This window comes from Dasypus novemcinctus, chromosome 24 (genome assembly GCF_030445035.2).
Source record: "Dasypus novemcinctus isolate mDasNov1 chromosome 24, mDasNov1.1.hap2, whole genome shotgun sequence".
Classification (NCBI taxonomy): domain Eukaryota; kingdom Metazoa; phylum Chordata; class Mammalia; order Cingulata; family Dasypodidae; genus Dasypus; species Dasypus novemcinctus.
Genome location: NC_080696.1, coordinates 18,207,669 through 18,223,007, shown reverse-complemented (window position 1 = coordinate 18,223,007; position 15,339 = coordinate 18,207,669). Strand labels below are relative to the sequence as shown.

The following is a 15,339-nucleotide window of genomic DNA, read 5'->3' as shown; positions in this document are numbered from 1 at the left end:
AGCCAGCCAGCTTGGGTTTTACATTTCGCCTCCAGTCCTGTAACAGCCCGTGCCCGGGAGTGCATGGGACAGGGTCATGGCTGGGACTGGGTCCCGTCGAGGATTCTGGGGCTGCACAGGCACTCCCTCCCCACCCCTGTCCCCCCGAGAAGGTGGAGCATCCTCTCCTGATCACGCCCCACCTGCTGCCCTCCGGGGAGCCAGGCCTGCGCTGTCATCTGGGTTTGTCTGCTCCCTTCCTCACACTTCCAGTCTGAACCTTTCTCATGAGGCCCTGCCGCCCTGCTGCAGAGGGTTCTCCCCGCGGGGGGCCCCTCCAGCTCCTGCCTGATGGTCCAGCTCTCCCTTCCCTCCCATGGTCCTGGTCCGGAGAAGCTAAACCCACTCTCTAGCCACTGGGTCTCCATCTCCGGGAAGGGTCCTAGGGCCTCTTTTTCTCTTCTAAACCCTCAACCTGAGACCTGAAAAAATCACCAGCCCCTTCTGGCAGCACCTTGGGCCCTGCTGAGCAGCCACCCTGGACTCGGCATGTGCTCTGCGTATACTCCATGCCTGCTTCCCATCCTAAGGGGGATCTTGGTGCTTTCTGATTTCACATGGCTTTTCAGAAGTCCCCTGAAAAGCATCCCGCTGGCATTCCCCTGCATCTCGCCTGGTAAGAGAACCTCACTTTGTTGATCTCAAAGAGGTAAGCCTCACACTCTCATCCAGTGGGTAAATGATGATAGGTCTAATGTGTGCCAATTCTATTCACCCTGGTGACATTGGTTGAGGCAATGTGACCAATGAGATGTAGGTAAGGGGTGCTGAACAAAAAGACAGAGTCACTCCTTCCTTCTTGCTTTCAATACAAACGTGATGGGTGGAACTGTAGCAGCCATTTTGTGTCATAAAGGAAAGGCCATGAGAAATGCAGAGCCATCCAGCCACCTACATATGGTATACTTAGGTGAGAATTATTATTTTTATTTGCCACTATTTCTTTAATTTGCTGGAGCAAATTAAACCAAACTTAACTTACTTGTTGGTTGAATGTGACACTGCAGAATGCTGCTTTAGGACAGTGAAGGAATCTAAAATGTGTGTGATGGGGATACCTTGTTGTCTTAATTTCTCAGCTGCTAAAACAAACACCATATGATGGGTTGGCTCAACATGAATTTATTGGCTCCTGGTTTTGCAGCTAGGAGAAGTCCAAAATCCATCTGGATAGCCCCGAAGGACAGCCTTGGGGCTGGCTGCTGAGGATCCTTGGTCCTTGACTCTTTTGTCACATGGCAGTGCACATGCTGATGGCTTCTACTGTGTCCACCAGATTCCATTGAGTTCAGGCTTTCATGGTGTCTGTTCAAGTCTTTGCCCATTGTATTAGTCAGCCAAAGGGGTGCTGATGCAAAATACCAGAAATCTGTTGGTTTTCATAAAGGTTATTTATTTGGGGTAGAAGCTTACAGTTACCAGGTCACAAAGTGTAAGTTACTGCCCTCGCCAATCTACAGCCACGTGTTAGAGCAAGATGGCTGCTGACATCTGCCAGGGTTCAGGCTTCCTGGGTTCCTCTCTTCCCAGGGCTTGTCTCTCTGGGTTCAGCTGCTCATTCTCTGATCTCTGCAGTTGCAAACTATCAGGCAAACAGCTCGACTCTCTTCCTGGGGTCTTCTTTCTTTCCTCACGACCAAGCCCCTCTGCGTGCTTACTTCCCAGGGCTCCAGATCAAGACTCCAGCATCAAAATTCCAACATCAAAACTCCAACTCTGTCCTTTGCCATGTCTTTTATCTGTGAGTCCCTGCCTACCAAGGCCCTACTGACATGGCCCAATCAAAGCCCTAATCATAACTTATTCACACCCAAGTACAGACCAGTTTATAAACATAATCCAACATCTATTTTTGGAATTCATGAACCATATCAAACTGGTATACATGGTTTCTCTCTCGGTCTGAACTTTACTCTGCTTATAAAGAGCCAATCTGGATTTAAGCCCAGCTTGATTTACCAGGGTCACACCTTAACTGAGGTAACATCTTAGGAGGTTCTATTTACAATGGGTCTACACCCACCAGAAAGAGGATCAAAACCAGAAACGTCCAGGCTGGGATACAGAATTCAATATATCACACTTGTCCTTGTGAATTTATACTTAAAGTTCATTTCTCCCTAAAGAGTCCTCTAGTTTCAAAATGAACACAATTTAGTTTCCTTTTGAGGATCTGGAGTGAATTGTCTACCTGCCTTGAAATCGCTAGCACAACTAAAAATATTCTGCAAGGAATGGAATTCACTCTTTTAAGGTATTATTAAAAAAAATCCCTGTGCTTGGTTGTACAGATTGAGGCATCTGGTTTTAAAAAGATAAATCAGAGAAATCAGCCTCTACTCAAACCCTTTCAGCAAAATAGATGCTTGTGATTATCTGGGTAAGAAGGGATAAGATGTCAACAGCGAAAAACAACTTTAAGTTCAATATATTTTATCCATCCAAGGGGTTAAAAGTCCTGGAAGTCCCAGAGTAGGTGAGTGGCACACACTTTAATTTCTCAGCTGCTCTCGTGAAAAATTCTCTCCATCACCCTGTTCATATAATAACAATAATTACATAACAGGCTGGTACTCTGGGATGACGTTGTTCTAGGGCTGTGACCCCCACCTGCCCTAGTTCCTCCCTGGAGGGGGTGGCCCTGCAACACTTAGATTCCAACACCCTCATCTGCTCCCAGGCCAGGATACAACCCACCTGGGAATTTGCAGCTCGTTTCCCTGTGGCCCCAGTTTTGACCATTCCCGTATAGGTTGGAGGCTCTGACTACCTGCCACCATGCAGAATCTGCACCCTTCAGCCAAGGCTTGGGCTCTGCCCTTGGACTGGGTCACCTGACCTCACAGGAGATTCTCCCTTTGTGATGAAGGAGAAATAGACTCTTCCTTGCTCCCTAACATGGAGCAAGACGTTTTGAGAGTAAGGACTGAAACAGGCTTATAACGAAACCAGCTTGAGTGTCCTCCTGCCATGGTTTTTATCTGCCAAAGCCAGGGAATTGGTAGAAAAGAGAAGCTCCGGCCAGAACTGCCAGGAAACTATTCCTGGAGATTGTTCTTAACGTTTGTCAGCACAAAAGCAGCAGGAACATTTCTGAGATCAACTGCGAGCGTAACTTATGATCTTTATGGCAGTATCCTTAACAGAGTAGCAACATTCAGCAACACTTAGGCACCTTTGATTTGCTAAGGCAGAGCAGTGGCCATGCTAATTGTGCTGTCGGCTTGGGCAGGAAATGCTTCTGCAAGTTTTCTTGTGCTGGATCTAATCCCCAAGGATGTGGAGGGTGGCGGTGGAAATGCCACCATTCCCTTTGGTGATCATGTCCAGTATGAAATGACGAGGAGTTTCTCCCTCACCATCAACTTGTGGTACTCTGGTCACCTCGATCCTTTTCAGTCTGAAGAGTACTGTTAATTCCAAAAGGCCTTACTTTTTATTTGTTATGAGTCCACATGGGGACTCAGGCAGATTCTCCTGGCTGTCTCCTCCTCTTGGATAGAGGACAGAGTTGGTGGGCCAAAGTATCTCAATACCCTGAGATGGAGCATCACACTACTTACCATTCCCCAATTCTGAGACTCACAGAAACCCTCTGGCTTCTCCAACAAAGGGCACACATTTTGCTGAAAGTTCAGCCTTATGGACTCTGCTTCTTCTAGAACATTCTTGGTTTTAAATAATACCATGAAAACAGTTCACCTACACTGCCACACCTATTCCTGAGATGGTATTCCCTTCTTCTCTGCTTATAAAGGTCAAATATTTGAAAAAATGCAACGAGAACATACAGCACACTCCCTTTCTACTTCCATTTCATACACAGTGGACTTGTTGCCAGCTCAAAAGTGGGGGTTTAGACAGTTGGCCCCAGTGCAAATGTCTTCCCATTTATGTAATTTGGGCAAAGTTTTCTATATACCAAAAAAAAATCACTGATTTTTCAGAGCACTAAGATCTTCAATGTCAGACAGTACTTTAATGGATTAAAGCTTCCTAAAGTGCCTGGATCTCAGGTTTCCTAAGATATACATGGGATTTGGAACACAGGGCGATGATTTGGACACAATTTGAAAAGATTAGTCAAAATTTAATCCTAGCCTAGCAAATGGCTGATTGTAGAAAGGCACAGCTAAGTCAGGATGTCTATTGCAGATGATAAAGAAGTTTACATGTTAGCATCTGACCTGCAATGCCCCACCCTGCCCACACACCATAAGAGGAAAGCTCTCTGCTCTGTGAAAGCTAATTGAATTTCTTTGTTGAGGTGGACGGGGGGTTCCTGAAACCTTCTAGTTGCCCAAAGCTGTCATGAATGTTCTCTTTCTCTCCTCAACCCTGACTCTGGTTTTCACTACAAATTATTCAGCTCTGCAGTATAACAAGGGGATTAAGAAGGAAGGGGAAAAGAGGTACTTACCAGGAAACTTTTTCATCATAAATGAACTGTGAAAAAAAAGGAAAGGATGGAAGATTAGACACACACGTGTGCTCACACACACACACACACCACGCTTTAAGACTGCAGGTTGTCCCCCCATTGCTGGCATGGCGGCAACCGGGGCTGGAATGCAGTGCACCTGTGGGTAGACGTGTCTCTTCACTGGTTTAGACTTTGGAGGGTGTTAGCAGGAGGCAGTGTTGGCAGGGAGGAGCTGAGTGGGGAAGGGTAATTCCATCCTTTGTGCAATTTCCATCTGTATTAGTCAGCCAAAGGGGTGCTGATACAAAATACCAGAAGCCTGTTGGCTTTTATAAAGGGTGTTTGGGGTAGGAGCTTACAGATACCAGGCCCTAAAGCATAGTTTACTTCCCTCACCAAAGTCTATTTCCATGTGTCAGAGCAAGATGGGTGGCGATGTCTTCCAGGGTTCAGGCTTCCTGGGTTCCTCTCTTCCCAGGTCTTGCTTCTCTCTGGGCTCAGGGTTCCTCTCTTCCCAGGGCTTGCTTCTTTCCAGGTGCAGGTTTCCTCTCTTCCCGGGGCTTGCTTCTCTTTCCTCTGTGTGCTCACTTTCTGGGGCTCCACCTTAAGACTTTAGCATCAAACTCCAACATTAAAACCCCCCAACTCTGTCCTTTGCCATGCCTTTTATCTGTGAGTCCCCACCCTACTGATGTGGCCCAATCAAAGCCCTAATCATAATTTAATCACGCCTAGGGACAGACCAGTTTACAAACATAATCCAATATCTGGTTTTTTAATTCATAACTATATCAAACTGCTATACCATCCAGCAGTGCAGTGTCAGGGGGGTGGTACCAGCTTGCTTTGTAAAGCACAATGCTTCATAGATTTTTAGATAAGGAAGGGTGCATTGGAGCTCGTGGGTAGTGAGAAACATCAGTCACCTAGGGGTCACCTGTGAGATTCCTGCATGTCTCTGTGCAATGGGTAGCACTGTCACAGCTTTTATGCAAGCACTTGTATTTCTGTATACTCAAAACTTTTCTTTTAACTGGCCTACCTTTTTATTTCCTTAAAAAGGAGAGATTTCCAAAGGAAACTTTACATCACAGCCAGAAGTGGAAAATCAGCACCACTTGCCTCATAGAGAGGTTAATTCTGAAAAATAAATGCAAGATAAACTAACAGTGTTTGAAAACTGCAGCTGGACACTTTTGGCTGCTCAGCTCTGGGCTGCTGCAGGCCTGCCCCTTTGTTAAAGGAGACTAGCAAGGGTCTAAGCCAGTGAAAGTCACGCAAGCCCCAATTGAGATTTTCTCAGTATCATATAGAATAGAAAGAATACCTAGAGAATAACTATTGCATGACGAGATTTAATGTATTTAAGCCCTGGTCCATATACTACCTAAAATCATTTTTCATTTTGGGGAAGAATGGATATAATCCAAACCTCTGATTTATATACAAGGAAATGAAATCTTAAGGAAGGTAGATTCATTTTTCTGGGGCTGCCCTGTCAGCTGCAGAGTTGTTAGATCTGGAACTTAGGCCCCCATCTCCCAATTTAGTGCTCTCTTGACACTTAATTCACCCAGATGGCTCAATGTTGAAGCCAATGGGACACCTATATTTTAGTCAAGCAGGAAGCTTAGGGTGTGGTTCATTACTTTTTCTATACTCATGAAATATGACTGCTTTGAGTACCCTCATGTCCATAAGTGAGCTTTCCTTCAGAGGCAGTGGTCCTCTGGAGACTTGAGGCTGACATCTGTAGGACAACCTACAGTGTGTTTACAATGCATGGGGATGGTAAATTTAGCCACCAAATTGGGCACCATTCATTCCCCAGTGATACAGTACCCATCAGCATGTAGAGAAGGAGAGAAAATCATCTCAAAGAAGAGGAGGCCAAATTCAAGAGGCACATCAAGGAACACTCCCCAGTAAAGGTCCAAAGAAGAGGAATGAAGAGAAAGAAGCCAGGCTTCTTCAAGATCCATTAGCAAGTGATTGAAAACACAGTGGTGTTCTCATTTTTGTTACTTTTGCCTTTGCTATCAGATTCCACCAGTGACACTTGGATGAGAATGTCAAACTAGAATAGGTATCCGTTCTTATATGATCATTAGTTTTTAAAAAATATTTTGTCAAGAAATCATGGAACAGACCAAATTATTTAAGATGGAAAACACTTTCTCTTAATTGAAGCTAATTCAATAGCAGTCTTGGGTAGTGGGATGGAACAATCAATTCTTAGGCATTTAAGAGAGCCTAAGACACCGGTGGGGAACTTATTAGACGGGACAATTTAATTTTCTTCTATCAGAGAAGGTAGGCAATAAAACACACTATGAAGGCAATTTTTCAGAAACCGTTATTCTGTGTGATATTACTGATTGGTGGGGCAAGGTCCTGCAAAGGGAGCTCCTTAAAGCTCAGTTTCACCTTGCAGGGTGTGTATTCTAGAAACAGGCCCAAGGGCCAATACAGCTTTAACGGTTGGTCATTTCAATGATCACATCGATGAAAAGAAATTGAGAAGGGGTCTAAGTGTACAAATAACCCTAAACTGAGAAGAAAACTTACAGGGATGTTTTAGTTTCCTTGGTTGCTCAAACAAATACCAGACAAAGAAATCAGCTTAAACAATGGGAATTTATTAGCTCATGGTTTTGAGAATGGGCAAATTTCCAAATCAAGGCACCATCAAGGCGATGCTTTCTTCCTGAGGACTGGCCTTCTGGGGCCGGCTGCTGGCAATGCTTGGTCCTGGGCTCCTCTGTCACCTGGCAATGCACATGGTGGCCTCTCCTGGCCTCTCCTTTCTCTTCCAGGTTCTGCTGACCTTCAGCTTCTTACTTCCTGTGGCTTTCTCTCATCTGTCTGGATTTTATCCCACTCACAATGGTCTCCAGTAATAGAATTAAGATCCATCCTGACTGGCCACATCTTAATTGAAGTAATCTCATCAAAAGGTCCTACATACCAGGGGTTCACATGCACAAGAATGGATTAAGTTTAAGGAAGTGTTTTCCTGGGGGACACACAGCTCCAAATCACCACAAGGGGGCACGATAATTCAGAGACATGGGGGCAAACCTGATGGGATAGGACAAGATAAACAGTTCAGGCTGACGCCTCATGAACGGAAGTTCAAGACGACTGTAGTGGTGGGAGGTGGGGGTGGGAATTACGGTTCAGGGAGGCAGACAGGGAAAGAGAAATGCAGAGGCTGTTGTGACAAGCTCTTAAACAGCGTAGAGGTCAGGAAACATCCAAACAACAATAACGAAATGCACACTGGTGGCGTTTCCTGCTCCCCCTGCCTGGCCTGGGGATGGCCTCCGACCACTCGGCGTGCAGCTCCACTGCAGAGGAGGCTCCTGCCCTTGACTAACGAGCAAAGGCAGTTTGGTTTTTATCTTCTGTTTTAGGAAGATTGTGGGGAGAAATGAGAGGACTCCCTAAAAGAACTAGAAATCAGGCCACTAAGAAAGTCTAAGGGGAAACAGGCTCGTTTATTGTGAGAAAGGGGGGTAAAGGGTGAGTTATGAACTGCCCCTGAGGATCTGACGATGCTACTTGGAGGAGGCAGGGCAGCTCCTCCCGGTAGGCTGAAAAGGAGGAACCTGGCACTGCTTGGAGGAGGCTCCTTAGGGAGAGCACAAGGCCAGGTCATTCTGATGCACATTAGCATCACCTGGTCTGAAAACTCTTCAAGTGCCAAGGGCAGGCATCACACACACTTGGTGCAATGGTTGGGGGATGGATTTGTTAATTCTTACAGGTTTTCATTTACTTCCTCTTAAGACAGGTGTTGCACATCCCTGTGTCTTTTCATGCTGTATTTGAGGGTATAAGAAAACAAAACAACTTCCCCTACACTGCATAGCAATGTAGGAAAACTATTTCTAGTCTTACCTAAATCAAGCAACTCCAGCCGCAATTCTGGACAGTGACCACTAGGTGGCACTCATGGCCTAGCCCTCCCTCCGCGTCTGTTCTGACTGCCACTGTAGGGACGTCAAGAAGAAGTGAGTCCAAGTCCATTTTCACAGCAACATTAAATCTCCCGGAAGGAGGGCAAGCAAACCTCCTGAGATAGCTTGCAGTCGACCCACTGCTGTTGGGGCAAGGTGGAGTTCCTGCAGGTGCTCTACCTTGGGGACAGAAGGTGGAGTTCCTGCAGGTGCTCTACCTTGGGGACAGGTAGATCCCTCATCTCAAGTCAATACAATCCTCACGGTATGCTGCCATCTAGTCGTCTGTTACAGTGGCCTTTGGAAATGGCTCAGCCCTCTTTCAATCAGGTTTGTGAAAACAGCAAGGGTAAGTCTTTGTGCTCTCCTGGCTGTGCTGGGAAGCCAGACCCGGTGATGGCCCCGTGACCTCACTTGGGTGGTGCTGACTGGTGTCTGGGCTCCTGATTGACCAAGCACGGGCTGATCGGGCAGACCTGCTCCATGACTCAGATACGGTTCACTCACCCGAAGCCATCCTTGACTTCTCCCTGAGACTTCCACGTCCCAAGCAGAGCTGAGTGTGAGCAAACAGGAGCCAACCTGGAAAATGTGCTCCTTTCCTCTGGGTACCATGGAAACCAGTGCTCCAGTCCCAGTGCCTGCTCTAGGATTCTTCTAAGCAAGACCCTTCTAAGCACCTAAGGGGCCAGGTGAATCCCGGATGTCAAAGCCTCCCACAGTGCTGCCCAAGAGGGAAGAGGAGGGAAGCCGATCAGCAGGGAGTCACCCAGGCGGGAAGGCTGGAGCTGGGGCTCCTTCTCCCTGTGCTGAGGCAGGCGGCTGCCTGCTTCGAGATCATTGGCTTCTCAATCTCTGGGTTTGGAAACTGTAAATTGTAACCATGAGGCAGGGGTGGCCACATTTGCTAACTCTAAGATTTCACAGCCTGTATTATAATTACCAGCATGGTAAGAATTTAAAGCAGCACAAATAACAGGAGAAAATCAGTGCCATCATTTTCTTTCAAGAGAAGGAAACCTTGAGCAACTTTTCTCCCTGACTACATGTGAAATGGAAACAGCCTTCCATGGTGTGGGGACTCCCTCAGGACATGTGTTGGGGAGTCCTGTCTTTTTGGAGGGAGAAATGCTGGTGGCGGAGCTGAGGTCATGGTGATTTCATCTCAGGATGGAAATCAGATGGAACATTCTCGAAGGCTGGCTGTTATGCACAGAAAGGATTCACACTTTCAGGTGGAACAAAACTTCCTCCACCAGAGAAGAGGCGAGCTCTGTGGTGGCTGCAGGAGGGCAGATCACCAGCTAAAGCCAAGGTCTTGAGCAGAGCTGGCCATCTCATACAAAGCTCTAAGCCAGCAGTAGGATGAGGAAAAAGGGCTGAGGGAAATAATTTAGGATGTAGAAGATGATGGGTGCTAAGCCAGAAGAACCATGTTTGCTCAGGAGTATGAAAGGAAAAAAAAGCAAACAAACTTCAAATTCCAAATTGTTTTTCTTGTAGAAGACAAGCGGCTCTTGCATTTTTCAGTACAGCTGACACTCTTCTCTGTTCAAGGAGTAAATGCAAGGACTGAGCAGATCTAGGACCCCAGCTCTTTTCTTTTTATTGTCTGTTATTGTTTTTATTTAGAGAGTAAGTATGGTTTGAGGTGATGTGTATGGCTGTCAAGTTGACAAGGGGTGGACTGTGATGATTAGGCTAGTGTGTCAACTTGGCTAGGTAATGGTGCCCAGTTGTTTGATCAAGCAAGCACCGGGCTAATTGTAACTCAAGGGCATTTCACGGACTTTAACCATCAGTGAGCTGATTGCATAGATGGCTGATTACATCTACAATCAACCAAGGAGATTGCCATCCGCAATGAGTGATGTCTCATCCAATCCACTGAAGGTCTCAAAAGGGAAAGTGATTTCAGCATTCAGGGAGAGAATTCCCAGTTCTACATCAGACAGTAGCATCTCCTGGGAATGCATCAAGGACCTTCACTGGAGCCCTGGTTTGCAGCCTGCCCTGTGGAATCTGAACTTATGCATCCCTATGGCTGTGTGAGAAAACTGTATAAAATCTCATACTATTTATAGATGTCCCCTGTCATTTCAATTTCCCTGGAGAACCCTATCACAAGGGATAATTGTGTGGTGGGGATAAGGATAATTTTAAAGATGGTAGAAGGTAGCTCTGGTTCAGAGAGAGTCCAGACCCTTTATTGGGGTGGAACAGCTGTAACATCTGAGCACTTGCTCTGGTCAACTTGAGCTACAGTAGCTGCCTGACACTGGGGCAAATCACTCAATCTCAGGAGCCTTGGTTTTGCCATTTGTAAAATGGGACTTGCCTAATAGTAAGCCTGCATCACTGTGACTATTAAACAGACTCAATGTAAGTACTCAGTCCTGTGCTAAAGACTGAGTCAATGTTTGCTAAAAACTATGGGAGCCTGTGAGAAGGCAGGTCTGCTTTCCATGGAAGCTTGATCTCTAGAACTACACTGTGCAGTGAGATAGCCATTGGCCACAGGTGGCTATTACAATTCAAATGAATTTTTGATTTAAAATATCAGGTCCTTACTCCCTCTGGCCACATCTGGGGCACTCAGGAGCCACATGTGGGCAGTGCTGCCAGAACTCAGGGGCGTCAGCACCTTCGCCTCTCACCTTCCCTTGGCGTCCTGTTCACCAGGGAGCACTGCAAGGACTCTGCCAGAGAAGGAGAGGGGAGTGTGCGCTGGGACGAGCCTCCCTGCTACGCGGTGCCCAGGCTGCCTCCAAAGCTGCCCAGACTCAGGGGGACCTGCCTGCCCACTCCCGGTGGATGGTGCTCGTGGTCAGGGTGGCAAGACGGCCCCTGTGGCCGGAGCCTGCCCCTTGGCCTCTCCACCGCCAGGGGATGCCTGCGGCTGCCGTTCTGCAGCGGAGATGAAGGGCAAAAATAAAGCTTGCCCGTAGGGCAGCTGTTAGACTGACGCTGTAATGAATCATTTGCATTTATGTAAATTACATGATTATGGAAATTACAGTAACATTTCAATAAAAGAAGCTGCTGGAGTTTGGAGAACGAGGGGGGCTGGGAGGCCAGAGATGCCCATGAGCAAAGCGCTCTTGGGGCTGGCGGGAAGCTGCGGGGGTGCCCTCAGGGTGAGGATGGCCTGGAGGGAGGGCACGCCAGGAAGCTCCGAAGAACCCAGAATGTTCCCAGGCCTTAAACGGTGACGCTGCTCTTGGAGGGAGGGCCTGGCGTTGCTGGCGAGCTCCTGCGCGCAGCGCAGCTTCTCCAGCGCCTGAAGCTGCGTTTTAGGGACGGTCACCAGGGTTCAGGAGACGCTTGATGAGGGTGGGAGGGGGACGCTGAAGGACACACAATTCATGTTTTTTGAATTTATAATTGCTCTAGGCAATAATACGTTCTCAGTTTCTTCTGCTTTCTCCTTAAAAAAAAAAAAAGATCTAGGAAACAGCACAGAGCAAAGGTGAGGTGAGCCCAGGCACTGAGGGCGGGCTGAGCACCTGGCCCTAAGCCCTGCGGGCTCCACGGTGTGTCTTCGTCGTGCCTTACTTGCTCTTCGGCCTCTGTTCCTGCCGCACCTGGTCAGCCTGCGTTTCAGCTGTTCCAGGACCCTGGAAATGGCGGCCTCATTTGCCCCTTCCTGGCCGACTCGGACGTCTCTGAAGACGTCGTCTTCCCTGCTGTGTGGCTCTCCAGACCCAGAGCTGGTCCCAGTGCTCCTCTGTGTGTCTGAGTGGCCTGTGGACGGGGATGTCGGTGTGGATCAGCATCTCGTCCGGCTTAGTCCTCACTTGGCCCCTGGTGGGTTAAAGCTCTTTACTGCCCCGTCCAAGAGTGAGGCAAGTCAAAAAAACACAAAACAACTAGGTTAAAAGAAATCATTAGGAAAGGTTGGTAAGTATTTTGTGGGTAGGAGGAAGAATTTTCGGTAGTACTTTTTTTTTTTAGGAGGTACCAGAGATCAAACCCAGGACCTAGTATGTGTGAAGCAGGTGCTCAGCCACTGAGCTACACCTGCTCTGCAAGGATTTTTAAAGAAAGGAATTTTCAGTGCTCCCTGGCAGAGACCTAGGGCTACACGACAGATGGACACTGCTATGGGTTGAACTGTTTCCCCCAAAAGGTGTGGCCAAGTCTGAGCTCCCAGTATCTCAGAATGTCACCTTATTTGGAAACAGGGTCATTGCAGGTGAAATCAGTTAAATGCAGATGAGGTCACAGTGGAGCAGTGCAGGCCCCTGATCCAATGTGACCCGTGTCCCTATAAGAAGAGGAGGAGAGAGACACGGGAGAAGGCCAGGTGACGGTGGAGGCAGAGGCTGGAGTGCAGCATCCGCAAGCCAGGGAATGCTAGGGATGGCCTGCCAGCCACCGGAAGCTGGAAGGCACAGGGAAGGAGTCACCCTGGTGGGTCTGACCTGGCCGACACCTGGACTTCAGACTTGTAGCCTCCAGGAGTACGAGACAATTAGTTCCTGTTGTTTGAAGCCACTTAGTGTGTGGTCCTCGGTTACAGCAGCCCCAGTAAGTGAATACCCTGACGAAAGCTCCCCAGCCTTATTCAAAGTTGACTTTCTCAGAGTGCAGGCTGGCGCTACTGGCATCAGCACCACCTGGGGGGGAACAGACTGGGGGAGATATCCTGGTCCCACTCCAGGACCTACTCCACGGAAATCTCTGGAGCCTCATTTTAATTCTGCACGTTGGACGTTTCCAATGCACACCAACCATGGAGAAATAACAATTGAGGTAAAAAAGAACCAAGACCTACCCGAGGACTCAAACCTTTTCATTTCCATTTCTTCTTAATAGTGGAGAAAGATAATTTTTCTCAAATTCACGACACTGTAGCCTCAGCAACTGGTTTGCAAGTTCATAGTCCAAACCTTCAGGGGTAAAGAAACGTTTCGACCGAAGGACATGCAGAGCCTGCGTTTTCAACTGGCCTAGGCTCTGTGACCCACACGACACACACCGAGCTTGGCCGATGGCTTCTACCCAAAGGCTGGCCTTGGGGGAAGCCATGTGCAGCCAGAAGCAGCCAAACCCCTTCACGTTTTCACACATCATTAGAAACAATTACGTTTCTTTTATCTTGGACATGTCCAGATAAATTAGGTGGAAGACACATTACTTCACACATACTCCAGGAGGTGTCTGTGCTGCAAACAGGAAAAGGAACAAATGCTGGCAAATCTGCTGCTCCGAGGGGCTTGGGCTAAGTTCCTTGGAGCCCTTGAACCCTCGGCTCGGTTTCATCACCTTGTCTTTATTTTATTTTATTTTTAAAGATTTATTTATTTATTTCTCTCCCCCCCTCACCCTGGTTGTCTGTTCTCTGGTTTATTTGCTGCGTCTTGTTTCTTTGTCCGCTTCTGTTGTTGTCAGCCGCAGGGGAATCTGTGTTTCTTTTGGTTGCATCATCTTGTTGCGTCAGCTCTCTGTGTGTGCGGCACCAGTCCTGGGCAGGCTGCACTTTCTTCTGCGCTGGGTGGCTCTCCTTACGGGGTGCACTTCTTGCGCGTGGGGCTCTCCTACACGGGGACACCCCTGCGTGGCAGGGCGCTCCTTGCGCGCATCAGCACTGTGCGTGGACCAGCTCCACACGGGTCAAGGAGGCCCGGGGTTTGAATTGTGGACCTCCCATGTGGTAGACGGACGCCCTAACCACTGGGCCAAGTCCGTTTCCCATCGCCTTGTCTTTAGAAGAGCAGTCATTCCTTTCTGGAATTCGGCAAAGTGGACCACTGCATTCATTGACACCCTGTTCCTTGGAAAAGGTAATTTTCACAAATCATCCTGAACTACTCAAAAGGCAGCAGAGCAGAGAGCAGGGTAACCTGCCGGTTTGTGTGTTGCAGGACAAAGCGCCCTGGCAAGTGTCTGAGACCTCTGGGCCGAGGTGGCTGAGAGTCTTCTGGGCCTCAGGTGATCACACCTCTTCCACAGGTAATAACTGAGGACAGGAACGGAGTCCATGTGTGTCCGTAAGCCTCCCAAGAGGAGTTTAAGAGGCGCCGCGTGTCCTCCATTCCAGCAGGGTGTACCTGAGCCTTCTGGCGCCTCGGAGTGGATTCTGACTTTCTGATTACAAAAGGCCCCCGATGAGGGCGTGTTGAGTTTTTAACCCAGAACTCAAGAGGCCCCGGTTTAGAGGACACATACCTCGACTCGCAGCCCAACTCCCACCCTGGCAAACCCTTGGAATTGTTTGGAAACCATGGATTTCCAATGCCAGGAACTTCTATCCCTGAGCACCTACCTGGATCGCTGCTGACGGTTTCATATCCAGCTTCAGTTTTGACTAATTTGTACAGGGATTTCCAGTAACGTCTTCTATAGGCAAGTGTTTTGTAAAATGGGTAGAAAGACTCTTTCATGGGCCTACTCCCCTTTTGCAGTTAAGACAACTATGTCCCCAAGAGACCGATCTCTGCTGACCATTGGAGCAAGCAAGTGGAAACCAGGACTGGGGTCAGGTCTCCAGGCCCCAGCTTGGCTTTTTTTGGAGGTTGCTTCTGCTTCTTCCTGGGTGGCATTGCCAACCAGACTCAGGAATCTGTTTCTTTCTCAACAGGTGACACGGCCACCGACCAGTTTTAACAAGTGGGCGGCTGTCCCAGGTGTTCTAGGTAGAGACATTGTTGGGTGACACTAAGGACTGATGGATGGAGGGGGCAGGGCGTGGGGGCAGCGACGCCACTGAGTCTTAACGCCAACCTACAAAGGCCTCCGTTCAGGCCACAGATGCCGTGCGCCCAGACTCCAGGGTGTTCCGAGGAGACAGCCTAGGGGCTTCCCACAAGAGCATCTGCAGGACAACTGACTCGAATGGGTACAGCGGGGACTGGGAGAAAGGCCAATCTCCCTCCCAGGCTGGGGGACTAGGATGGGAGTGGGGCAGAAATG

General features: G+C 48.3%; 1 protein-coding gene across 2 annotated transcripts in view; it reads right to left on the bottom strand.

Moving 5' to 3' along the window:
- Positions 1-15,339, bottom strand: part of SLC24A3 (solute carrier family 24 member 3) — a 567,991-nt gene that overhangs the window by 59,831 nt on the left and 492,821 nt on the right. For both annotated transcript variants that reach the window (XM_004447747.4, XM_058286760.2), the window contains exon 8: positions 4,460-4,485. In XM_004447747.4, the coding sequence (XP_004447804.3) occupies positions 4,460-4,485 (26 nt within the window). The remainder of the gene's footprint in view (positions 1-4,459; positions 4,486-15,339) is intronic.